Source organism: Syngnathus floridae, chromosome 21 (assembly GCF_059516105.1).
Source record: "Syngnathus floridae isolate MCC-2025c chromosome 21, RoL_Sflo_1.0, whole genome shotgun sequence".
Taxonomy (NCBI): Eukaryota; Metazoa; Chordata; class Actinopteri; order Syngnathiformes; family Syngnathidae; genus Syngnathus; species Syngnathus floridae.
In genome coordinates, this window is record NC_142433.1 from 2287315 (window position 1) to 2311083 (window position 23769).

General features: G+C 46.3%; 4 protein-coding genes across 20 annotated transcripts in view; 2 read left to right on the plus strand and 2 right to left on the minus strand.

Annotated features, from left to right (window-relative positions):
• LOC148379805 (cyclic AMP-responsive element-binding protein 5-like) overlaps nt 1-2139 on the minus strand; it is an 8317-nt gene extending 6178 nt beyond the window's left edge. For 2 of the 8 annotated variants that reach the window (XM_088365822.1, XM_088365823.1), the window contains exon 1: nt 1632-2127. In XM_088365822.1, the coding sequence (XP_088221948.1) occupies nt 1632-1657 (26 nt within the window). In that variant the 5' untranslated portion in view covers nt 1658-2127. Of the gene's footprint in view, nt 1-1631 lie in introns of all 8 variants that reach the window. The other 6 variants (XM_088365817.1, XM_088365818.1, XM_088365820.1 and 3 more) reach the window with 6 other exon arrangements.
• tril (TLR4 interactor with leucine-rich repeats) overlaps nt 1-4499 on the plus strand; it is a 17877-nt gene extending 13378 nt beyond the window's left edge. For 4 of the 5 annotated variants that reach the window (XM_088365805.1, XM_088365807.1, XM_088365803.1 and 1 more), the window contains one exon: nt 4359-4499. The gene's annotated coding sequence lies outside the window, so the exon portion shown is untranslated. Of the gene's footprint in view, nt 1-2056; nt 4334-4358 lie in introns of those variants that run through there. The other variant, XM_088365804.1, reaches the window with a different exon arrangement.
• On the plus strand, nt 4393-13480 carry LOC148379806 (juxtaposed with another zinc finger protein 1). 5 transcript variants are annotated; one of them, XR_015855130.1, is made up of 7 exons: nt 4505-4767; nt 8686-8758; nt 9320-9525; nt 10310-10479; nt 10819-10990; nt 11208-11314; nt 12980-13480. XR_015855130.1 is itself a non-coding variant. In XM_088365846.1 (6 exons), the coding sequence occupies exons 1-6, from the start codon at nt 4653-4655 to the stop codon at nt 11222-11224; spliced, it is 753 nt and encodes a 250-aa protein (XP_088221972.1). In that variant the 5' UTR covers nt 4393-4652; the 3' UTR covers nt 11225-13480. The 5 variants fall into 5 exon arrangements, 4 of the variants coding, with proteins under 4 accessions (XP_088221972.1, XP_088221973.1, XP_088221970.1 ...); XM_088365846.1 differs by having other exon boundaries at nt 4393-4767; nt 11208-13480; XM_088365844.1 differs by having other exon boundaries at nt 9320-9516; nt 11208-13480.
• On the minus strand, nt 12930-23719 carry tax1bp1a (Tax1 (human T-cell leukemia virus type I) binding protein 1a). Of its 2 annotated transcripts, XM_088365799.1 has the most exons (19): nt 23559-23719; nt 22687-22900; nt 21154-21256; nt 20595-20785; nt 20353-20508; nt 18663-18811; nt 18353-18443; nt 18096-18281; nt 17766-18017; nt 17511-17702; nt 17357-17429; nt 16515-16933; nt 15571-15597; nt 15367-15495; nt 15115-15195; nt 14763-14949; nt 14480-14688; nt 14227-14309; nt 12930-14141 (listed from the first exon to the last, which is right to left on the minus strand). In XM_088365799.1, the coding sequence occupies exons 2-19, from the start codon at nt 22873-22875 to the stop codon at nt 13931-13933; spliced, it is 2928 nt and encodes a 975-aa protein (XP_088221925.1). In that variant the 5' UTR covers nt 22876-22900; nt 23559-23719; the 3' UTR covers nt 12930-13930. The 2 variants fall into 2 exon arrangements, with proteins under 2 accessions (XP_088221925.1, XP_088221926.1); XM_088365800.1 differs by lacking the exon at nt 15115-15195.
• Nucleotides 23720-23769: the final 50 nt, after the last annotated feature.

Sequence of the window (23769 nt, forward strand, 5' to 3'; positions counted from 1 at the left end):
ATGTAGATGGTGTAACATTATCTTGCTGCTTTAGATAATACTATATTATCACCAAATCATCAGTGTAGTGGGATAAAAAGGACACGTACTTGGCGTGCCATGCATCAAATTCAAGTCATGCTCGGATATAAATATCAAGACAAATAGAGGGCTTGACCCCACCAGCTCTTCTAAGCCAGTGATGTGATTATGACTTTTGAGGTGTGAAAACTGCTGGCCCCGCATTTTCCATAGTGGGCCATGCTCCGGACCACCAATCATGGAGTTCAGATCCGAACCAAAATTCCAATGTTCCTGCATTGGTGCCTCGACGTAGTAAAAAGTTGTGAAACACTTGTTTAGCGTCATGCCTTTCAGACTATTTAATAATCAAGAAAGAAGGGGGTGAGGTCGGAGTAAAAGTTGTGAAACACTGGTTTAGCGTCATGCCTTTCAGACTATTTAATGATCAGGAAAGAAGAAAGAAGGGGGTGAGGTAGGTATGGAGGTGATTGGACTGGAAAGGGTAGTGGGGTAAAGAGAGGGGCAGAGAGGAGGAGGAGGAGGAGGCGACAATGAATGGAACAGGGAAGGAATGAGGGCAGGAGGTGGCAGCAAAGGGGAGGAGGGAGGGCTGCACCGGCCTACTCCTGACAAGTTTGAACCTGCTTCAGCCCCCATTTTCCAACCTCTGGCAAGTGGAGGTGACTTCATTTGTGCGTGCGTGAGTGAGCAAGTGTATGCATGTGTCAAAATGGAAAAAGGATAGATAGATAGATTGATAGATAGATGCAGTGTACAGTTTGTACCACTCTGTCGTCTTTGAGCGGTGCTTGAAAAATGAGCCGAGTCAGCACGTTTCAAGCAAAACCTTCTGTCAAACCAAACTGATGACATCAACGCAGGCTGACGTCACCTTTTAAATGCATAATTCCAACAACATACCAGACGGCATCTTTTTGTTTTTCACCATCTTATCACTTGGGATTAGTAACTGAAATTTGACTGCTATTATAATCATTATAGTAAATATAAGATATATAATACAGTTCATACATATTTCATATTTGTCACATGTTATGATAGTACATTTAGAAGAAACTATCGTATTAGTTGAAATTATTTAACTGCCTGCAATATTCTTCTTATATATTTCATGTGCGACGTGTAGGATGTAAATGTAATGCATACAGTATTTTATAATATTCAGTATACAATATCTCATACTGAATAAAATATGATCATAACTATTATAATAATAACAATATCATCAGCTTATGTGTTTTATATTCTAAAAGTTGTAGTGATTAAAAGAGTTAAATTAATCATAACTATAATATTTGTTATGGCATATGTTTATAGTATATATAATTTTCCCATATGTCACATGGGATGACAGTAAATTAATAATAAGGTAACTATTACTCTGTGTTACGAATAATAAGAAAAAAATGACGTGTAATATTACTTGTGATTAATATCTCAGATATGACAGTAATATTTTTTATCAATATTTTTATGTATTATCTTACTATAATAATAGTAAGGGGAGCAAGAAGACGAATTCATAATTTTCCATTTAATAGAATAAATACATATGGTACTACTACTAATAACTATAACAATAATTAGTAATGATGATGCATACTAACTTCCTGTTGTCGCCGGATGTCAACATCACATTTGGAGTTCATTCAAAGCAAAAAGCTGTCCGGTTCTTCTGAGCATCAAGTCCTCTTCGAGTGACGATCCAGTGTACAGTATTTGTATTTCCCAGAGAAAGTTCCGTAAAACGAAAATAATAGCGGTACGGCGCTGTGCTGTCACACTCTCCCAAATAGACTACCCGACCGGCGAAAAGACGCTCCTTAGAGACGCGCAAACTTGCCACTGAAGTTTAAAAAAAAAAAAAAAAAAAAGAAAAGAAAACGAACATGAAACAAGTCAGCAAGTTTCAAGGACAGCTTTTTATGAATGGGCAGCAGACGTCCGCTTGCTTACCTTCAAGTGAAGAGGGACAAGCGGCGCGAGGAACCACGTTGGACTGCTGCGAGATTACAATACATTCTATTTACAGATGCATTACATCATCCCCTGTGACGTCACGTGGGATTCCTGAACTTCTAAATCATTGCAGTGGGGTGGGCTGGGCTTAGCTCCACACCGGCCGGCCGGGCGGGCGGTTCGGGAAGTGAAAGGAGACGCCTCCGCTGCAGTAGCTCCAACCGGATTGCCTATTCGTGTCGAGACGAACCGCCTTGCGGGTTCTTGTCTGACGGCGGCGCGACGGGACGTCCCGCGGTCGTAGTTGGCGTCAAACTCGCTCCATACGGTGGCAGTGATTCATCTGCAAACACGGTGGATCATGAATGAAAATGTATGACTTAATATTAAATAGCCGGTTTTAAAATTGAATAATAAAAGTTCACATTTTTAGAGATGTTTTCTTTTTGCAAAAAATAGACAAATAGCGGCAGCCTGCAGAAATAACTAATATAGTAAATATAGTTAAATGCTGTATTTAAAAACACAGTAGCCACAGTAACACCTAATTACTGCTACCATAACAACCAACAATAAAATACAGTAGAATCATCATGAATCACCATATGGTAGTTTTGTTTCAATTAAAATGCAATTAAAATGTAGCCTAAATTCTACCCAAATAAAGGTTTAAAATCAATCAGTTCTTTAAGATTAAATATAGAACTTTAATAGTTAATTACAACTGCACCGTATTTAAAGCAGCGATTGTTTCTTATACCACTAGAGGGAGCCCATGTTCCACTTGTTGCACTGTACCATACTAAATCATAGTTAAATGGTGAAAGCTGCCAAGTGGCTTGCACATCTGCCTCACAATTGTCAGGTTGCAGATTTGAATTTATGGATCTCGTTTGAGTGCTCGTGCTGCTATTCTTCTTTTTGTACATAAGCCGACTTTGCGTTTGAACTCCGCATCTGGATAGGAGCTAGAACCAAAGCCTTGGATTCTAAAGACTTTAAAATAAGTTACAGCAATTACACGCACTAGTTTCCTCAATCCAATGAACTGTTAGTGTACACACGTTTCAAAAGCACAAACGGAATGTCCATTCACTTGTCCATTGAGCCAAGCGTGGCCGTAACGTCTGCCATGTTTGGTCAGGCTTTCCTGCGCCCGGGCCAGGCCGGGGCAGACTGGGGGAGTAGAATTTTGTTGTGGTGCAAGTGTGAAATGGTACCCAGCCCTACTGACTCATAATCCACCAATGGAGTGGACTATGCAAATGAGCGTGGCCGCGGCAACAAGCCCAAACAGGAAGTTGTGCTGATGTCATGCTGTGTGCACAGCCCCCCCCCCCTCCCCCCCATGTGGATGTGAATCAGAGTTTTGTTCTGAGCCAAGTTAGGCGACGTTTTACAGCAAGAGTGCGTGCCAGTGCACAGTAACACTTAACTAGAGGAGGCGGTCACACTCGCAAGCCAATGACGGCAACCAGGAAGTCTCTGGTCGGTTCTGTGGGGCAGACAATACCACTTGGATTACATCTACCTTCACCACTCCATGTGTGATTAGGCATTTCCCTTCAGAATGACTTTTAAAAGTGACACGTGGTGCTTTGAAGAAAATTGTTGTCATCTGGCTTGGCTAAAATATTTCCATCCTTCTTTTCCCCCCATGACTTCTTCCATGGACGCCTTTGCAGTCTGCTTTGGGCTATTGTCCATCTGCACTGTGAAGCACAGTCCAATGAGTTTTGAAACAGTGAGCAGACTATATTGCCCTGAGCACTGCTTTTGAAAGCAACCTCAACACTTCTGTTGTGTAATTGAATGAAGAATTAAATGTGACACCGAATTTATATGATCATCTACTACACCATATTCATTTTTTATTTATGGGCAAGAGAAAGAGCAAGAGTGTGCTCTCAGCATGTCACGAGTGAGTTTGCTGAAGTCAGGTCAGTGGCCAGTGCTTTATGGCCGGCTGTTATAATGGTCAATTAACAGAGCCCAGTCGGCCCTGATCAGCCAACCTTGGTGATTTAAGAACATTCTCCTCTCTCTGGGAGCCACACACACACACAAAACCATAAACACATCCAAAGTGCTCTGAACTGAACAATTATAGGGTCACATTAATCAGTAAGCTTTGTAGATAGACCTGTGGTTGTTAACAGTGACTGATGCAAACTGCCATTTTTATATTTAAATCGATCACGCCAAAAGAAATCCAAATCGGAATCATCTTATCGGCCAAGAGGCAAGGTTTTGAAATGCACACGCCAGACTTGCAGCATTATTTGTTTATGCAATTTGGGGGTTGAATGCATGCATTGTGACGATTATATGATAATGAATGCGGTTTGTTTTCCCGATTTCACACTTGCAAACAGGTAAGCAGGTCATGACGTAGACGAGACCAGCCAGGCAGGCAGGCAGCCCCCACCCACCGCCACCCACCCACCGCCGAGCTTGCCTCCCAGCTGCGTCCGCTGCTGTCCCGTCTGGCCACCCCGGTGTCTGCTCCTCACTCTTCCCCGTTCCCTCCCCGAACCCGAAGCCCTCCCTACCAGCCTGCCTCCCTTGCTTCCAACGCCCCCGTCTCCCGCAAGAACCCCATCCTTGCCCACCCACCCCCGTCCGGTGAACGCCACCAGCGCGCCCCCCCACCCACCGGTGAAAACAACATGACGGGCATCGCCGCCGCTTCCTTCTTCTCCAATTCCTGCAGGTTCGGAGGCTGCGGGCTGCAGTTCGAGTCTCTCGCCGAGCTCATCGTCCACATCGAGGACAATCACATCGGTGAGTCGGCCTCCGTGGGTGGGAGGTGGGGGGGCTGCAGGGTGCTAATTCGCTAGCCGCCGCTAGCCTAGCGCGCTAAAGCTGCAAGCCTGCAGACGCTGCGTGCAGCCTCCCCCTGGGATGTTTTTGCTTCCACTATACTCGTATTCCGTTCAAACAGAAATTAAGCATTGCTTCGCGGGCTGTATTTTCTATTTTCACTCGGGGGGGCATATGAGTGCAATTCGCATCCTAAGCAGACAGCGGTTCACCAGCTAACGTTGTAATGTTTACCACAGCGGGCCTGATGCGACTTGGCTTGTGTATTGAACGCGTCTGCTTCAGGTGTCGGAGCGCATGAATAAATCACAGCTTTCAAGTGCTTTGACGTGATCTTGGTGTCACTTTAAAGTGACTTCAGCGCATTACTCATATTTTGGTTTCCACCCCCCCATCCCCCCCAATACACACGTCGCAACTTGTTGCACTCTTCATTTGAAGTTTGCCTGCAGCTTGCAAGTGACGTTTGCGTTCAGTCTTTCAATTCCATCCCAGTCATCCATTTTCTATACGGTTGTCCTCTATTGGGTTGAGGGGGAACTTGGGCCTATCCCATCTGATTTTGGGGATGGGCGTGGCAAAGTGACAAATGCTGAACTGTAATTTTGCAGGGGTTTAATGTATCTATCCGTTCTATATATATGCCAACAGTGTATGCGCTATCCCTGGATAGCAGGTAGGTACATTTGAAATGAGTCGAGAAGCTTCATTTAGACAAAAGCAGTGATTTCCCACCATCTTGTGTCATTCATAAACAAGTACAGTACAGAATGTACCTTTGCAGCACTCGGACTTCTGCTATTTTTGGCAGGGCTAGGTCAGTGTGAGGTGAAGCAAATATTTTTTTAGATAATCCACAAATCCATTTTGGCACCACAGTGCACCATCACGCACAACAAAGATGATTAGTGCTAATCACTATTCATGGTGTGTCTGAAGGAAGCGATGGATGACAGTGGGCGTAGACCGGAGGTCTCTAGGAGCCAGTCGCCATGGCAACTGGCAGCCTCTAAAAGGGGTCAGGGAGGCAGTGTGCCTCGGCGTCAACTCGGCCAACCTGCTGTCTCGTCCACAATGAGTGCGGCTGGGCCGTCGGTAGGACACCCGATGTGATGTCACACCGCTTTGGGGTCAGAACAGAGGACGTGTTTATGGGCCGGGAAGGAGTGGGGAGGGGGGTTAGCTGTACGTGTTGTGTGCCACTCATTCATCCTCCAGAATAGCTGTGGCCATCTCTTGGTAGTCTCCTGTAGAACACATAAGTAAACATTTTTAAAAAAAATGACGTTAATGAAGATGGAAATATCTTTTTTTTTTTTTAAATGACCGGCCGTTCCTCTCGCTTTTAATGCAGCTGGTCATCGGTGGCCTCCATTGGTACAAGTTTACTTTTCTGATATTGTATTAACTTTATGAGAATAAAGCCTCATTGTGAGGGAGCGTTTCATTTCATAGGGAGTCAGGGACACTGTAACACCTTCACATCAAAACGCTGAGTAGTTGATGGCCTGGACGTTCCCTCACATTTTCTTTGACAACACTGCCCTCTTGTGGCCTCGGTTGGTATGTCCAACATTTGTCCCGCCCCCTGTATTCATTCAAACACTAATCCTGCTGCTTACATGTAAGTAAACACCAATTGAACGTTTCCGTGGGAAACTCTCTTAGAATTTGTCGGCTACCTCATCCTACAAATAAAAAGATAACATCTCAGCAATGACATAGCCATAGGAAATTGTTTTCAGAGGACAGCGTTAAGTTTGTTGTCCCAATAAGTCAGGTCTGAGGAATGTGATGATGTCAGGGCGATCTGCCCGTGCGCACTTTTTGTGTGTCACCTACACACGCAGCAACCTGCCCAGCAACCTCAACAAAGGCAGCAAAAAAGAAGCCGAGTGCGGGTGAGATTGAAACAAGGAGAAAACACCCGGGGCGAAAGTAGGGAAATCCCAAATTTCTTTGTTCTCAATGAATGCACTGTGCAACTTGATGAGCATGACGTCAAATATTGTCAATGCTTGCTTTTGTGACCATTATCTGCCTGCATCAGCAGTTCCTGAGGCTTTGCAATAGTGGCATGTTAGGTCACACTCCCAAATTAACATCATATTATTTAAAAAATATTTTAGAGGTAGAAGATGCGTTTCACTAAGCATGTCGTTGAATTTAGCAGAGATGGCCAGCAACAGGTTGTTGCTCTCCCCTTTAAAAAAAAAAAAAAAATACAGTACTGTACAGTAAATTTTAAAAGGCCCTTTCCTCTGTTTGCCCTCAAAGCTCAAGGTGTGACATGGAAAAGGCTGTATACATGAGTATGTGTTTCTACGTCCACGTACCATACTATACTTCCTGAATGACCTGTGAGGGTGTAGTGGTGCAATTAGTGCACTGGCATCGCCAAAGCGGAACTGTGGAAGCTCTCTTTGCACGCCATGCACTCCAGCTCACACATCATCGCATGGCGGAAGTCGCCGGGCCCCCGAGTGCCACGGCATGCACGGCGGCGCATAATTACAGGGACGTTTACCTCTCTCTTTTTAACCCCTCCTACATTCCCAACTTCTTGGCCTCCATCCGGTTGCCTGCTGCTTGAGAAACATGTTAAAATGCGGTGTGTGGCTTAATTAGCAGCCTGCAAAACAAGATGTGCATTCTTGACCTGCTTCCAAAAACGTGTATCGACACACACACACACTCACGCGGTGTCATGAGTCAGCAGGGGGCAGTAGTGTGCCGCTGCTAAAACAGTCATGGCCTTGAGGCTCTGAGATGTTTCAGAACTGACCACACACACATTTACAGTCAGCAGGGATCTCCACGTGACCCCAATGAGGACAAGCGCTATAGAAAAATGAAGGCACTCTTGTAGTTGTACTTTGATTTGCAGCAATGTTCTGTCCAAAACTGTACGCACCTCCATTAGTCACTGGAATGAGTCAAACATATTGGGAGCAGCTCCCCTCCTGCCCGTCAGCTTCCTGTGCTGCCTGCGAGGCGAGCGGACGTCGTAAATGCGGCGCACATTTAACATGGCGACGTCTGCGCACCTGGCTCACCTCACAGACGGCGGCGTAGCCACGTCAAACCGGGGATGTGTTCCAAACACTCTCACAATGGGTGAAAATCTGGAAAAAAAAAGAACTATTAGTGCAGTAGCAGATTATGGGTGTGCGTTTCTTTTCCGGGTCTTGTATTTTTGTTTTGCCGGTCTCCTCGGTGTTGTCCTGCCCTGTCGGACGTCTGCTTTCGTTTCAGATTACGAGGTGTGAAAGCCTGAAAACCAAAGATGGCCGGCACGCACAAACACACACATGCATATTTGGGAAAAGCTGGAAAAGTGTTTGGGGTGTGTTTTGTTCACAGTTGCACTGATATGATCCAACTCCTTCATCAAATCCATCTGATAGCCATTACACGACATTGACGAGCACGCTATGGGCCGGTGCTGGTTCTTTGGATTCCTTTGAGTGTTTCTATGCTGAACGCTTGGTGGCGCTGGCACTTCACAGTAGCCCCTATCGCAACCCCCCCTCTCTCCTCGTTTCCCTGGGAGATTGGTAGGCAGACTTAATGGTGCTCCCCTCAGGCAGTGGAAGTCGCCCCGAAGAGCGAGCGTCTGGCTGTGTTTTAGCAATACACTGTATACATTCATCATAGCGCCTTGGTGTCTCCCATACTCCCGTGTGAAATTCTTATTTTTGCCACTCTCAAGACACAAAGTCTGGGAAGGTCCTCATGATGTGTTCACAGAAGCCGTCAAGGACACTCGTGATCGTTTGCGATGTGTTGTACATTAGGCACCGTGATGATGCCTCCAATCATTTCTCAGGATGGAAGAACCGATAAGTCAGTTTGATTCACACGCAACCTCTGTTTCAGACACGGATCCTCGGGTCCTGGAGAAGCAGGAACAACAGCAGCCCACCTACTTGGCCCTCAGCTACATCAACAGGTAAAGTCTTAAGGCGGTGGCGTTGCGCCATCGGCGTGAATCTCGCCTTTGCGTGCGTTTGTTTTCCCGGGGGGCGTCGAAATGACGGATGGCTCCCCATCGACAATGCGGTGACTCATTCCAGAGCGGCAGAGGAAACCACAGAAGACATGAGACGCCTGACTCAGGACGACAGCTCATGCGGCTGTGTGTGTGTTTTTTGTTTGTTCATAAGTGTGGCAAACCGCCCTCTTAAATCACTCCAAGCCGCAATGTGGAGAAATATGTCCAGAAGTGAAAGAGAGAGTTTTTTTGTAGGTGGTGGGAGGGTAATTGTTCAAGTTGTGAGCTTGTAAATGTCATCTGCAGTCTCCTCGGAACATGTTTTTTGATGGTGGGATGTATTTTCACGGGCAGTTTGTTGAGCTTAATGAGATCTTGTCAACATCCAGCCCTGGTAATAGCGGCTGTTAGTGACCGTCATGAAAACGATAACTAGTAGCACAGCAGTCGTGATGTCATCTTCTGCGTCCACCAATCGGACGAGATTTTGTCGATAACCGGTGACGTATTTGTTATCAGGTTCATGACAGATGCCGCGCGGCGGGAGCAGGAGACCATGAAGAAGAAGGTCACCCCCAAATTGTCGCTGTCCATCACGGGCGCCGTGTCCAGGAACAGCACGGCCACGCCCCCTCGCCACACCAGCGGCAACTTGACGCCGCCCGTCACGCCCCCCATCACTCCTTCCTCTTCCTTCCGCAGCAGCACGCCGACAGGTACGACAGGTGTGCGCGCTGTGTTTGACCATTTGCTCAATAGCCTACAAATCATCATCTGTCCATTATACTGCCCCCCGGTGGCCCAGATGCCCACACCAATTAGAGAACGCCAATGGGCATTGAAGCATAAAAAAATCATGATGCACAAACTGTTTAACATTCTTTTGTGCTGTATGAGCATCTAGTATTGTGTGGAAACTTTAGCTGGTTTCTAGGATGAGCTCCATTTTACCCGATTAGACAGCATGTGTGTGCGTGTTAAATATAGAGGCTCCTGCAGCGAGCAGACCAGTCAACACTCTTCTAATTACACAGCAGCTGTCACACTGTGTGTTCGCATGGAGCCTCGTGTGTGTGTGTGTGTGTGTGTGTGTGTGTGCACGCTTGTGTATATGAATGTGCACAGCTCAGAAGCAGCCCAAATGGCTCCCTAAACGTAGTGTTAGGTCTGCATTTTTACACACACACATGTGCCAGGGTACCATCCATTTCCTCATGCTGAGGTGCAGCATTTCCTGCGTGATAGTGGGGGGGCCAGTGGGGGCATGTGTGTCTGTTGGTGTGTGCATGCGTGTGAGTGGAAACTATTCTCCAGAGTAGTTTTCCAGCCTGAGCAATGGGGATCACTCCCACTTAATGATCGCCTTCCAAGTGCCAATCCCTGCACTTTGACTCACAGGCGCATGAGCGTACAGACGTGGACAAGGAGTCTTTTTTTTTTTTTCTGTGTGTGTGAGCATGTGGCCTAACTCCATTTCTGTTTTCACAACCTCACTATGAATGATTACAGGTAGCGAGTACGACGAGGAAGAGGTGGACTACGAGGACTCGGACAGCGATGAGTCGTGGACCACCGAAAGCGCCATCAGCTCCGAGTCCATCCTCAGTTCCATGTGCATGAACGGCGGCGAGGAGAAGCCCTTTGCGTGTCCTGTGCCGGGCTGCAAGAAGAGATATAAGGTGGTCCCATAAGCAAATGTCAAGTTGCATAAAAAAAAAAAATTCATAAGTAGAGGCCCCACTGCAATCTAAAAAGTTAGCAAAAAGTTACTGAGGAGATTAGTCACCCTTGACGAGACCTGATTTCACTAGCTAAGAATAGTGACGTTTTTATTGCGGCATTAAAGTAATTTCAATGTCACATTGACACGTGAACATGACAGCGCTCTTTATGAGTTGTCGACGTTTTTATGGACGTGTTCCCGATTGCTCCATGCCCGCTCTTTAAGATTTATAAAAACAGGTTCTGGTGCAGCGTTGCATGTGAAAGTGAGCACGCGTTGTCTTCTCTGCTCTCAGAATGTGAACGGCATCAAGTACCACGCCAAGAATGGACACCGCGCGCAGATCCGCGTGAGGAAGCCGTTCAAGTGCCGCTGCGGGAAGAGCTACAAGACGTCGCAGGGCCTGAGGCACCACACCATAAACTTCCACCCGCCTGTCTCCACCGAGATTCTGCGCAAGATTCAAGGCTAGACCTGCAAGGGCTGCTCTCCCAAAATGCTACCCTTCAAAGTTCCTCACTAAAGTGCATGCTTTAAGTTCTTTTGACATTATTATTTGCCTTTTCTTTCCATCTTATATCACTCGTATTTCAAAAGTATATCTTTGTGTTATTTTTTTATTGTACATTTGCACATTTGGCATATGCTATCATTTGATTTCTATTTCGGTTTGACTTGCATAAGGTGCTAAAAGAAGTTGACAGGAAGTGAAGAGACAGGAAGCGCAACCAAGCTCCGCCCCCCCCGCACGATGGCGAAGTTACCCTCCGGTCTCCGATCCAAACCCGGAAGTGAGTTTGCTTCTTTTACTCTGTTGACTGACTTTGGATCGGCAGCCTTACGGGAACTTCTGGGGTTCTGCCCAAGTTATATTTGAAATAGAGATATGCTATATAAACAATAGATGCAGATGTAGTTGTATATATAAAAACTATACGCTTATTCACAAGCATATACACAGATAGTTACATTTTATTTGCAAGCTTTATTTTGTGTATTTTATTGTCAGTATTTTGACTTCAAAGTTTCATTGCATATATTTTTGTAATACTCCAGTTTATGTTTCACAAATAGTTTTTTTTTTTTTATGGCTTATTATGGAGCCCCAGACATGACACGTTTTAAATTGTGGCCACAATATGCAATGATTTTAGCAAGGAACTAAGTTGAAGTGAATTGAGGAGCTTCATTCAAGCACAAGTAGTGCTTTTACGCCATCTGAGTGACAAGGAACTAGGGCTGCACAATACTGGGAAAACTATTTGTCATGCTCAGTTCTTGCTAATCAATTTGGAGATGCTGGTCAAATAACTTCCCCCCCCCCCCAGGTTTGGCCACCAAAGAATAATTTAGTTGTGTCCAAAATTTAATTTACAATGACATTTTTGTCTGGGGCTCTGTAAACATTTGATTTTTCTCTTCTCATAATGAGCTCCATTTCTCTGACATGTCATTCCAGTTGCCAACATAGTTTTGTTCTTTCTATGACGGTTGCCAACAGCTCTCCACTGCCAAACATCCATCATACCGTGTGCCTGATTGGGGTGGGAGGGGAAGGGGAGGGGATGAGGCAACGACAGGGCGGCCTATATTTGTGTCGCTAACCTTAGAAGAAAAAAAAAACAAGTGGGTGTACATTGAATGTTCTAATGCATGCACTCTGAAAGGTGATTTGTACTTAAAAAAAAAAAAAAGATGAGATTAGCAACTACAGCCTGTTGTGTGTTGTAGATGACAGCATTCCAGATGTGTGTGTCGCGAGTGTTTTTTTTTTTTTTTTTTTGCATTTCAAGACATCAGCCTAGAGTGTTATTGTGCCGTTTAGTGTGTGGATGTATCATGTTTCTGTGCCAGGTCACTCCTGGGGAGCAGGAAAGTGGTGGTGTTGCCCCCCCTTACAGGGATTCTTTTTGTTCCAGGGTGGGGCGACGTGAACCACTTGATCAATAAGACCATTGTGTTTGTGGTGGGTCCAGTGACATTTGCGCTCATTCTCCACTCTTCTTTTGTGCATTAAGAAAATTCCTATCCGTGAACCAGAGCAGCTCTGTCATTACGGTCGTCACGGTAACAACTCCAAACAAGGACCATGAAGCGAGCGGGACAGTATTAGACGTCGGGTAGGTCGGTGGGTGCAATCCACACATGCAGGAGTCCCATATTTACAATGTACAGTGAATGTATCACAACATGTCCGTTTGTTAAGTGCTTTTAAATTATATTTTCGTATGTAACGTGGACATAAGTGTTTTGTATTCGGGGAGGGGAGGGGGGGGGGGTCTACTGTCTTTCTATAAACGAGAAGCTGCTTCAATGTAAACAGGTACTTGCCTGAAAAAAATGCAAAAGTAAAGCCTGACCTGACAGTCAAGTTGTGTTTTCTTTAAAAAAAAAAAAGAAATCACGTGCGCCTGGATAAGTTCATTTATTCATTAAGATTTTTGTCATTCACACAGATACATACACACACACTGGCCTGGTGATTGGTGTGCAATTTTTAAAGCCTGAATAAACAACACCGTCAGGTAATGACAGAAACGATATGAAGCCACTATTCACTGTCTTTGATATCCAGATTAAGGTCCATGTACTACAACTATGTCTTGGTCTTTTTTTTTTTTCTTTTTCGTCACTTTAGGCTTAAGCTGGATATCAAAGATATGGAATAAATGCTCAAATGTTCTCCCATTCAGTGTCTTTTTCCAGTTTCCTACCACCTGAACATAAAGCAGAAAAGTGCATGGCAGTCATCCATATGACCAAACCGAGGGCGGTAACAGTACACATCACACACATATTTCTATATGTACATTACATTCAGAATAAACAATTTTTTATGGCAGATACTTTGATTTGGATTTTTTAACCTTTGATTTTTTTCTCCTCTTTCCTTAAGAAAAGCAGCGTTCTGGTTTGGAAGCGATCAAGTCTGTCAACACCTCACTTGAAATGTGTTTTTTTTTTTTTTACAGCCAATAGTTTTTATAATTAAACAGTTTTTAACACATACCAGTAATATCCACATGCACAACCAAAGGTGCTTCAGAGAAACAAAGATGAGCTTTATAACGTAAAGGATAAAGTGGAAGCAAAGCTTATTGTGTCTTGGAGTATGGGAAGCTGTTTGAGAATTTATTGCATATCCTTGATAAGCAAGCTACTAGTGCAAGACACTAGTTGGGTCTGGTAGGCTAGCTCAGAATTTAACCGGTTAACTGCCATTAATAAAATGAGTACTGAAAAAGAGCATAGTCGTGCCACGGGGATGTCGAGGATATGGAATAAGCGCTCAAATAGCTTCGACATAACCTGTAACCTGCAAATAGTGCCGATGATTGTACACTTAACGACATAGCCGAACCTCTGACGGGGGTCGGGATGGGAATCGGAGGAAGGGGGGGGGGGCATCACTCGATCTGATCAAAGTTGAGCACGTGGCCGTCGAAGTGTGTGAGGACGTGCCTCTCGAAGAGTTGCTGCTGGCAGTCCGGGGGGAACTGCTCGGAGCACACGGGGCACACCTTCCAGTGGCTCTCCACGTGCTGCTCGAAGCTGCTCTGCTCAAAGTGCGGCGGGAAGATCACCTCGCACAGCGGGCAGCGCTTGTGGCTGTCGCCGCTGTTGCAACGCCAGGTGACGAGGACAAGTGGAATTGAGTTTCAATGTGGACAGGTGGGCCCAGTCATACAAATGTGTCAACTACCTGGAGTCAAAGCAGAAGCCTCTTCTTGTTTCAGGAGGTCGGCTGGACTGATGGTCACAAGATGGCTGCGCCCCGTCACCGGCCTACAACACACACAGCGAGACCAACAATGGAAGATTCCACGACCGAAACAGGTAGAGCAAAATACAACCTAATCAAACACTTATATGCCAAAAAGAGTTTATAATTACGTAGAAATGCCACGGGATGCGCTAAAGCATCAACGCCATACTTCAAAAATGAATGTTCTTACGTTCTGAGGTTCCTCGGGTGGGTTCTCCGGGGGGCTGGTGCTGCGTGAAGGCTGGATGCAGACCACCTCTCTGTCCCAACTTGGCGCCACCAGGCCGGGGTTCGGATTTGTAGGGGAGATCGGAGGGGCGCAGGGAGTGACGCAAGGCGGGGCCTCGGGTGGAGGGCGGCTCAGTTGCTCCGGAGTTAGCGAGGCATCTCCTTCCTGATCTAGAAATAAATGTCAACAAATAAATTACTGATGATCTGGCCTTGGGTAGTGAACCGCTAGCATGATGCCACACCTTGCGTGGGGTCAGTGGCGTATGGGTTGCCAAACTGCAGCTCCGCGGGCCTCTGTGGTACCAATGGGGGCGGCGAGGGGTCCTGGGGGTAAGGCAGCGGGTACCGCAGCACCATGGGCCGCCTAACCTCAGCCCCTTCATCGCGGGCGTCCTGCTCCCTTTGCCGACTCAGGAGGAGATGCAATTCCTGCCAAGGGAGAAATTTACCTCGTCAAAGAACCTCAAGCGGTCCCAACTTTCATTTCCTTCGACACCGTTGTTACCCTTTGTGATAATATGTGACGTGCTAGCATTAGTAGCCTACTCATTACTGTAATAGGTGTCACACTTGGGCTTTCCCCTCCTCACCGACCTTGCTGGATGACTTCATTAGTGCTCTGTTAGCAGGTTTAACATTTAAACCAGGGTTGGGAAGGTGAAACAGACACGCCGCCTGGCATTTGCATGAAACAATGCCACCGGGAAAAGTAAGCAGGTAGAGAGAGATTAATTAGTGGGGGAGGACAGGGGAGAGGATGATGTGACTAAAGAGCACATGCTCCAAAAAAAAAAAAAAAAAAAACCTCAAATGAGTCAAGAAAGTCCATTCCTTGCCCAGGCCTACCTCATCTAGTCGCTCCTCACGTTTCAACTCCATCTCCTCGCTGATCCGCTCTGCCATCTGCCGCCAAACCTCAGCCCCTTCATCGCGGGCGTCCTGCCCCCTTTGCCGACTCAGGATGAGATGCAATTCCTGCCAAGGGAGAAAATTCATTTAGCCAAAGAAGGTCAAGCGGTCAAAACTTTCATTTCCGTCCACTCCCATCACCTCGCTGATCCGCTCTGCCATCTGCACCTTAAAACAAACAGAGAACAGGAAGTTAATCACTAGCAAAAGTGCATTTTAGTGCCGCTTTTAATTCATCTTGGGAGCGAGCGCCTGCAGGGAACCCGAAAGCAAACAATCCCTGATAACAGAAGTTTCATTGTTGATCTGCTATTGATCTCGGGCCGCCGAGAAACAGGATGGTAGTAAATCTGGGAGACACTGTGGGATAGTCCCATCGTCTCTCATTTCATCCCATTACTAAGATTCCAAATCCCCTCGGCTTCTCTCTCTGCTTCATGTCTGTCTGTCCGGCCCACTTTCCTAACTCTTGACTTGTGTTTGCTTTTTCCGCTCCCCCCCCGCCCCAATTCTCTTTCATCTCCTTTGGTGCACCCCCTCCCCTCCTCTCCGCGCTCTGAGGGATTTATGGTGCAGCATTAGAGGGTGAAGTTCAGGTGGGGAGTCAGCAGTACCGACTGTCTGTCTGTCTCTCTGTGCCTGATGTAAACAGTCGTAAAACATGGCGGTCGGCGGGCCCCCCCCCCCCCCAGTTGGCCATTAAGAGACGCACAGGACACACTAGGCCCTCAACTCAGACAGGAGGTCCGATCAAAGACGGGGGTGTTGGGGTGGGGGCTTTTGCTTAGAGCGCCGATAAACAGGCCCGCTCTTAAGTCGTTATAGTCACGTTAACTCGGGCCGTTAAGGTGCAAGGTGTTCAGGTAGTGAAAAACAGGCTCATTTGAACCTTTGAGACCTCAAACTTAAAATGGAGGCTTTTAACTAGTATTGACAAAGCCATTTGGCTTTTTTTTTTTTTCCCTCTGTGTACACTCCCATCTCAATTAGGTACAAAAGCAAGCCAACGAGATCCGAGAGAGCAAAATGCTCCGTTTTGATTGACGATGTTTAATTTTGTGGTTAAGTTTGGCAGTGGTGCTCACTCTAAATCGCTCCTCCTCATTGGCCAGACGTTGTTTGAGCGTCTCATTGATGGCGCACTGCTCCTTCCACTTCTCCTCCATCAACGCAAGCTCCTCCTCCACGGAGTTGCTGTGTTCCCCCTGGGCCGTTTCTTCTTCTTCTTCTTCCCCTCTTCTCCTCTCCCCCTCCTCCTCCGGAGTCTGCTGGGCCTCGGCGTTCCCCTCGCTGCCCGCCCACTTTGTCTGGACCTCCACCCAGCTCGTCAGCCGCAGGCTGTCCTCCCTCCTCTCCTCTTCCAGGTCCGCCTCAGCGCTCCCCGTCGACTTTGCGGTCTGCTTCTCCTCAGTCTCTGTGCTGCTGTGTGTACATTCCAGGTTTTCCAGCTCAGAGCTGATTGTCAAGGTAGAGGCCTCTTGGAGGGCTCCTGCAGCAATACTTCCTGGAAAAAAAAAAACAATGTTCCAGTGACGTGTCAATCAAATGTACCAATTAATAGTAATTTATTTGTCCTAATTTTTTTTAGCCTTGCAGTTTAAACACATTACAAAAACAACTTGCGACTTCAATTCCTCTTAACCAACACACAACAACAGCCTAACTTTTTTCACATTGTTTGGCGTAAAATAAAAAAAAAAGGAGCCAGCTGGAAAGCCATCATTGAGCAAATTGCACTGCCAAGTGTCAGACACAAGTTGTAATTTATCGACACGTTGGAAGCTGTTGACACAAGGTATTCGCTTTCAAGCGGGTTACATATTTCCGAGGTTGCCTTACTTGACCTGCGAGAAGATTTTATGACGTTACATTGTTGAACATTTAAATTGTGAATGTATTAAGGATTGTTTGTATGCGTTTATCATACCTGCAGTGGGTGAATCAGGGCTTGGGGTCAGAGGCTCCAAGACCGTCTCGGTCGATGCATTTCTCTTGTGCTCCTGCGCGGAGGAAAGCGTATGCAAATATGCGGCTGCGTAACGTTTGCTGAGTCATTCTGGTTTTGCCGCACAATCACTCACCGCGTGCGACTCGCTCGTGTTCAATTTGGCCACCTGCCTGCGGAGCCGCTGGCACTCGCGGTATTTTTCCTTATAATGCTCGGCGGCCATGTGGAGGCGCAGCTTCAGTTCCTCCACCTCCCTCTGCAGCTCGGCTTCCACCTCGGAGACGATCAGTACGCTGGGTGCCAGCTCTCCGTTGGTCCCGACGCTCTGAAATGTCAAATATTTAAAAACGGAATGTACAATGAACGAGACAAATTGTGATTTACAGACCACGTCTCTGTGCGCAGAGCTCTTCATGCGGTCCAGTTGGCTTTCCATACGCTGGCACTCGGCCTGCGCTTCAGCCAGACTGGCGCGGAGCTTGTCGGCCTCCAGGCGGGCGCGATACAGTTCGCTCATGGAGTGGTCCCGGGCGCTGGCTGAGTCGCGGAGCTCCGAGGCCAGCAAGGCCGCTTGCTGGCGAGACGCGGCCAGCTGCTCCTCGGCCTGACGGAGTTGTTCGCGTAGACGTGTCAGCTCGGCCTGCAGAGAGGGGCAAGGTAATCATAAGTTCTAAGTCTTTTTTTTTTTTTTTTTACATCTCATCATCTTGCATACGACCTTGTCCATTTTGAGTGTGAGCAACTCTTTCTCCAAACTGTCCCGCTGGGCCACACAGCTCCTCAGCCTCTCCAGCTCCTCCTGGAACTGAGCGATGGTCACCTCCCGGTTGAGCTCCACGGCCTTCAACATCTGCAGCTCGGCGCTCAGCTTGGTGTTCTCCAGCTCGGTGCTGCGCAGATGGGCCTGCGCGAGTGCTTATTTATCAAAAGCTCAGAAGGACAACTCTTTGAGGTGTGTTTTTTTTGTTTTCTCACCTTGTAGCGCTCCCTCTCGTCTTTCTCGTTCTTGAGCTGGCTGTCCAGGTTGTCTCGTTCCGCTGTCAGCTTCTTCTGACGGTCACGCAGGCTAAAGAGGTAATTAGAGTCGAGGGCCAAAGTGAAGATGGACCTTGCAAACCATCTGGCACAGAGCACTCGTTTGAAAATATCGCCTTCAATGACAAGCCTACTTCCCGCGTGTTTCATTTGATTAAAAGGCAGTGACGAAAGCTTCAACACCTTCATTCAACACTCCCTCAGAAAGGAATGATGATTGATGGACACTTACGCGCGTCCCGTCACTCACCAGTCCATCTCCGTCTCTTTCTGCAGGGCTCTCTGACTGACTCCCAGCAGGTCCTCCTCAAGCTGGCGCACTCGATCCGTCGCCTCCGTCAGTCTCCTCCTCACCTCCTCGCGCTCCTCTGACATGCACTGGGACGAGCGCAGGAGCTCCTGAGGAACAGAGATGTTGACAGAATACATCAAAATGGGTGGCATCGTTCAGCAGGCCGAAGGTAAATCACACAAAATGCCAATGAGTGAATGACAGATGGTTAGCGCTATGTTGCGCTGTGTGGTAAATGACAGAATGTCAGTTTTCGTCACGTGGTGGATCTTCTCAGGACGTGTTTGAACGTGTGCATCAATCAGTCGCAAAGAGCAGTAAATCAAGAGAAACTAAAATCCGTTGTCACCAAATGAGAGCACTTCCACATCCTCAATTGTAATTTATTTACACCGCAGGCATGCACAAACATAGTTGTGCTAGTTAAGGACAAAAGAAAGGACTGGAACATCTCGAGTGGACATGCAAACAGTTCATGCCTGGAGGCCATCGCTCTTACAAGCTTGGCTTTGGAAATCCTTGTATGATTTTTTTTTTCTTTTTTTATGGCTGCTGTTTGGGAAGCACTTTAGCAGTTCATAAAGACCTTATAAAAAGTGTAGTCATAAAATTAGCAGCCGAAAAAATGTACTTAGCATCTTGTGTAAAACTCAAAAGGATATTTTCATCAGGAATGCCTACTGTAAAATAAATGTGTGTGTGTGTGTGTGTGTTACCCCATAATTTAGTTTGCCCTTCATAAAAAGTGCAACAACAAATATCTAACTCAAAGCAGCTTGCTAACTTTGGACCTGCACCAGTTATCGCCGCTAGAGGGCGTTAGCACACAAGACTCCAGCAACACACGATAATAAAATTATGATCACATCTTCCAGCCAAACCACTTTGTCAAATTTGTCATTAAAATTAACAGTAATCACAGAACAGTTTATGAGTTTGACAGTATAAATTTTAAAATATTTCTTCTGCATACATTTAACAGTCAATTTAGTAAATATGAATTTAAATTTACCATTTGAAAGTGAAACACAGACAGGCGGCAACAAACAGGGAGAAAGCCATCGCGTGACTAAGTGGTGTTTGTCCCTCAGCTTGGGCCTGGTGGTTTTGTGGACTACCCTCCTCTCATTCCACACATGGCCGAAAAGGCTTTGCGAGCATAATGAGCGTTTGCGTAGGTGTGTTTGTGCGCGCGTTGGGTAGCCCACTGGACCTGGATGTGCACGTTTGACGTCATGTTTGTTAACTCTGTGGTTGCGATGGCATCGTCGCCTGACGCCAGATGCCCGGGAAATCGGAGTCGCCATTTCGTTCCAGCCCAGTGAGCCGGGTCGTTAAAGCCGCAGACAAAGACCGTGCGCACACACACACACACACACACAGAGTTAACCAGACGCACACATGCTGTAGCTAACTGTGTCTCTCTTGAGCTTGGATGCAGATTATTCAGAAATCTGCTGGCCTTTGAAGAGTTCAGACCTGTGATCACTGGTGAGAAACCGGCTTGGGCAATATAATGTGTGTACACACACGTACGCCTAAAAAAAGTATTCCACTTCGTCACCTTCGTTCCTGCGTAGGCCTTCTTGTTTGCCAAATATTTACAACAATTGTGTATAAAGATCATGATGACTTTGAAATATCTGACCTGGTTGTGCGTACGCAGCAGGCAACACGTCTCCCTCTCCTGCTCCCGCTCCCGGGAAAGTCGTTTCTGCTCTTCCTGGAGCTGCTGCTTTTCCTCCTGGAGGAGCCGCATGGCCTGCAGGAGCTCCCTGCGCTCCTGCTGCGCCTCCTCCACCCGCTGCCAAATAAATCATAAAATATCGTTTTATTGTATGCCACACTTTGTGGTGTGTGTGCTCAAGAATGGATCAAATCTATTCACACCTCCAACAGGCCAGTCTTGGTGGTGACCACTAGTATGTCAGAATTGCTGTCATCTTCACTGACAGTCAGCAGTTCCTCGTTGGGTGTGGCTGACCTGAACTGGAATGGTGTGCTGGCCCCTCTTATGTCACCGCCATGTGTCACGTAACAGAACTGGTAAAATTCCCCATCCGACTTGGGAACGTAATAACCTGGAAGATAGAACAATGGAGGTAGCAGACAGAAGAAAATGGTCATTTCAGGCCTCCCACACTTTGAATGGTGGAGATGTTAAGTGCAGGAAATCCGTCTGCAAACTACTTTTAACTGACTAGTGACACACCGCAGCGTGCGCTCATATTTTCATTGTGTAATATTGGACCGTTCCAGGGACAGTAAAACTAGTTTGCAGGCCCTTCCCGTGCGAGTGTGTGTGGTTTCAGAGGCGCTTGGGTCCCAGGCCGACATTTGCGGTTATGTTTCCTTATTAAATAAAAGTGCTGCTTTTTATACGCGTCATAAATTTGCGAAGTTACTTCAGAAAAGCCCAAGTCGCCACACACTGGCTGAAATTGTGTACCTTGAAAGACCACAGTCCTGTGCACTGTACTTCCTGGTTCATATTTTTCAGGCATGGGGGACCACAGGAAGGTGTAGTAATCCCGAGCTGTGCTCCAGCCAACCTGAGGACACGAGCAAAAGCATGCATGGAGATAAAGGCGTGAGTCGTGAGGTGAGTCAGCATTGCTCAGTGTGACTGTCAATTTCTTATTTCTGTAAGCAGATGATGAAGCTCAACTTCCTCCTTTGTCATAAACCTGTTGCTCCAAAACACACGTGCCGTAATTGTGGCACGGCTGATAACCACTTTATTATATATGAAGAAAAAATGTAGCAACACAGGAGTTTGCCACTTGGATGGCAGTTAGTGGCTATGCAAGTGAAACATGTCACGAAACGTCTTTACGGCAGCCAAACCTATATAAGCGTTGGAGATTCACATGTCGCTCAAACTCTAAATCTAAACTGACCTACACAGCAGGTATGTTTATTAACTGCGACAAAAAAAAAAAACCAGAAAGCTTTGTCCTTTCTATCTTGGCCCACCATGGCCTCCTGCCAGCTCGGCTTGCCCGCTCACGCGTGTTTGCGGAACGGCGAAGAGACATAAATAATTTTGCTAATTGCAGAGTGAAGGTGACTGACGTTGGCTTTGGTATGGTGCGGCATTCCGAGCACAGCAGTGATGTTATAAAGTAATCATAGGCACGGTGACTATCAATCATTCCGGCAAGGTGTGAGCGAACAGCGCGATGACACCTAAATTATACTCTAGCGTGGCGGGTTTCTCCCTGCTCACCCAACAAACATGCCACGACCAAAATCCTCCACGGGGCTTTTTAGACAGCTGTTGGGCTTTGTCACATTTCAACTAAATCAACATTTAAACAGACAAATGTATTAAAGGCTTTATGGGGGAAAATGACTTGAAGACAAAAGTTGACAAATGTGTACAAATGCTGCTGGTGTGTTTACAGTCAATACACACATGTAGGGAGGTTATGACCACTTTCCGCCACTAGGAGGCATCGGTGCACAACTGAATTAAAGCAAGTGAGTTTGCAGTGAGTCATCCCTGTATCCTGGCAGCTTCCACTCGCTCTCTTTCTCACTAAAACAGGCGTGAATTGTATAATGCTGAATGTTGTGCGGAATGCTGTTTAATACACAGACAACACCCAGATCCAATAGAATTGCGTAAGAGCAGAGACTTCAGACGTATTCTCCAACATGAGGACCTAACCATCAAACACGTTTAATTAGCACGGATTACGACGAGCCATTTTCCAATCGACTTTTTCCAAATAAACTTCCAACAACTTTATGCTGTTTTAATTGAGCTGGTTGATTTGAAGTCGACGTCTTACAACAACAATAAAATGTTTGGTTTTTGACTTTACGGGGACGTTTCATTTCTTACTTTGCATTTCCTGTTAATTGGGGCTTAGATTGTATAGTAAACGGGAGGGTGGCGAGGAGGAAATAGAGACAGGATTGAAAAACACAAATGGATAAAGATGTTGTGGGTCAACATTTGGTCATTTGATTTTACCTTAAAGATGCCAACCCAGTCTTTAGGATGAGGTGTGATGTAAGGGGTGAGAGTGTAGCGACACTCTAGAGGTGCCTGAGGCAGGAAACTTTTGCCAACATTCTGGAAGATGACATGGGCAAAGTTGGACGTCTCCATGATACTGACGCTGCTGCCAGGTGAGGTATCCACCACCTGGAACGAGGACATTGTATCTGCCGCTCACTTCATTTGTCTGTGAAGGAAACAAAGCAAAAGACCAGGGTGAATATCAACTATGGCTTTCACCTTCATAACCAGCCCTCCTGAAGAAACTACGATTTGACCCCAAATGAAAGAATGACTGCTTCTATAAAATCTGCACATCAAAAACAAAGGTACACATGATGTCATGCACATGATTGTACAAGATAAAAGGACAGTTGCTTTATTATATACTCAAGATGGTTGCGCCGATTAACTGAGTGTTTTTCCAAAGCATGATTCATGACAAATTTAGAAAATGCATGCAGCATTGACGTGTTGATATTTGCTCCTGTCATCTTCAGAATCATTAGAATGCAAGAAGTACACGTATAAACAAAAAGCTGAGGTAAACAAATGCGAAGTTACAATCATCATTTGCTGCAAGACCTAGTACCCAATCCAAAAACCTTGTTATTGTGGCTATGCACACTGCAATACGTGTCCTCAACTTTGGAGGATAATCCGATCTTGACAAAGTACGCAAGCGTCTCATCGTTGCTAAGCAGCTAACGTTAGCCTGGGAACAGGCCATGTCGTGTCAAGTCATTATCTTGCAAAACATTGCACTCGTGACGAGGCATGCACACAGAGAATAGCTCAACCGACAACATCACGGCTGCCAAAACGGCTGCAAGATTAAACAGTACCCATTTTAAAGAACTCCGAGTGTGAAAATAGGGATTAATTTGCACGTAGATCGTTGTTTTGGCCCCTGTCCTGTCTGCGATGTTGTGAAGGCGCAGACGATGATGATGATGCGCCGCTTCCTGAAAGCAAACCACCGACAACTTCCGGGGATGAGGATGCGACTACGGATGCTGAGCCTGAAAAGAGATTGATAAAAACGAACAAAAGCAT

What these genes read in the sequence shown, in the direction of transcription:
- LOC148379806 (XM_088365846.1), top strand. Translation starts at nt 4,653, where the DNA reads ATGACGGGCATCGCCGCCGCTTCCTTCTTCTCCAATTCCTGCAGGTTC. An exon ending in CATCGAGGACAATCACATCG is followed by an intron (nt 4,768 to 8,685) that starts GTGAGTCGGCCT and finishes CCTCTGTTTCAG; the next exon opens with ACACGGATCCTCGGGTCCTG. An exon ending in CACGCCGACAGGTACGACAG is followed by an intron (nt 9,526 to 10,309) that starts GTGTGCGCGCTG and finishes GAATGATTACAG; the next exon opens with GTAGCGAGTACGACGAGGAA.
- tax1bp1a (XM_088365799.1), bottom strand. Translation starts at nt 22,875, where the DNA reads ATGTCCTCGTTCCAGGTGGTGGATACCTCACCTGGCAGCAGCGTCAGT. An exon ending in CCAAGACTGGCCTGTTGGAG is followed by an intron (nt 20,509 to 20,594) that starts GTGTGAATAGAT and finishes TTTATTTGGCAG; the next exon opens with CGGGTGGAGGAGGCGCAGCA. An exon ending in ACACGAGCGAGTCGCACGCG is followed by an intron (nt 17,430 to 17,510) that starts GTGAGTGATTGT and finishes TCCTCCGCGCAG; the next exon opens with GAGCACAAGAGAAATGCATC.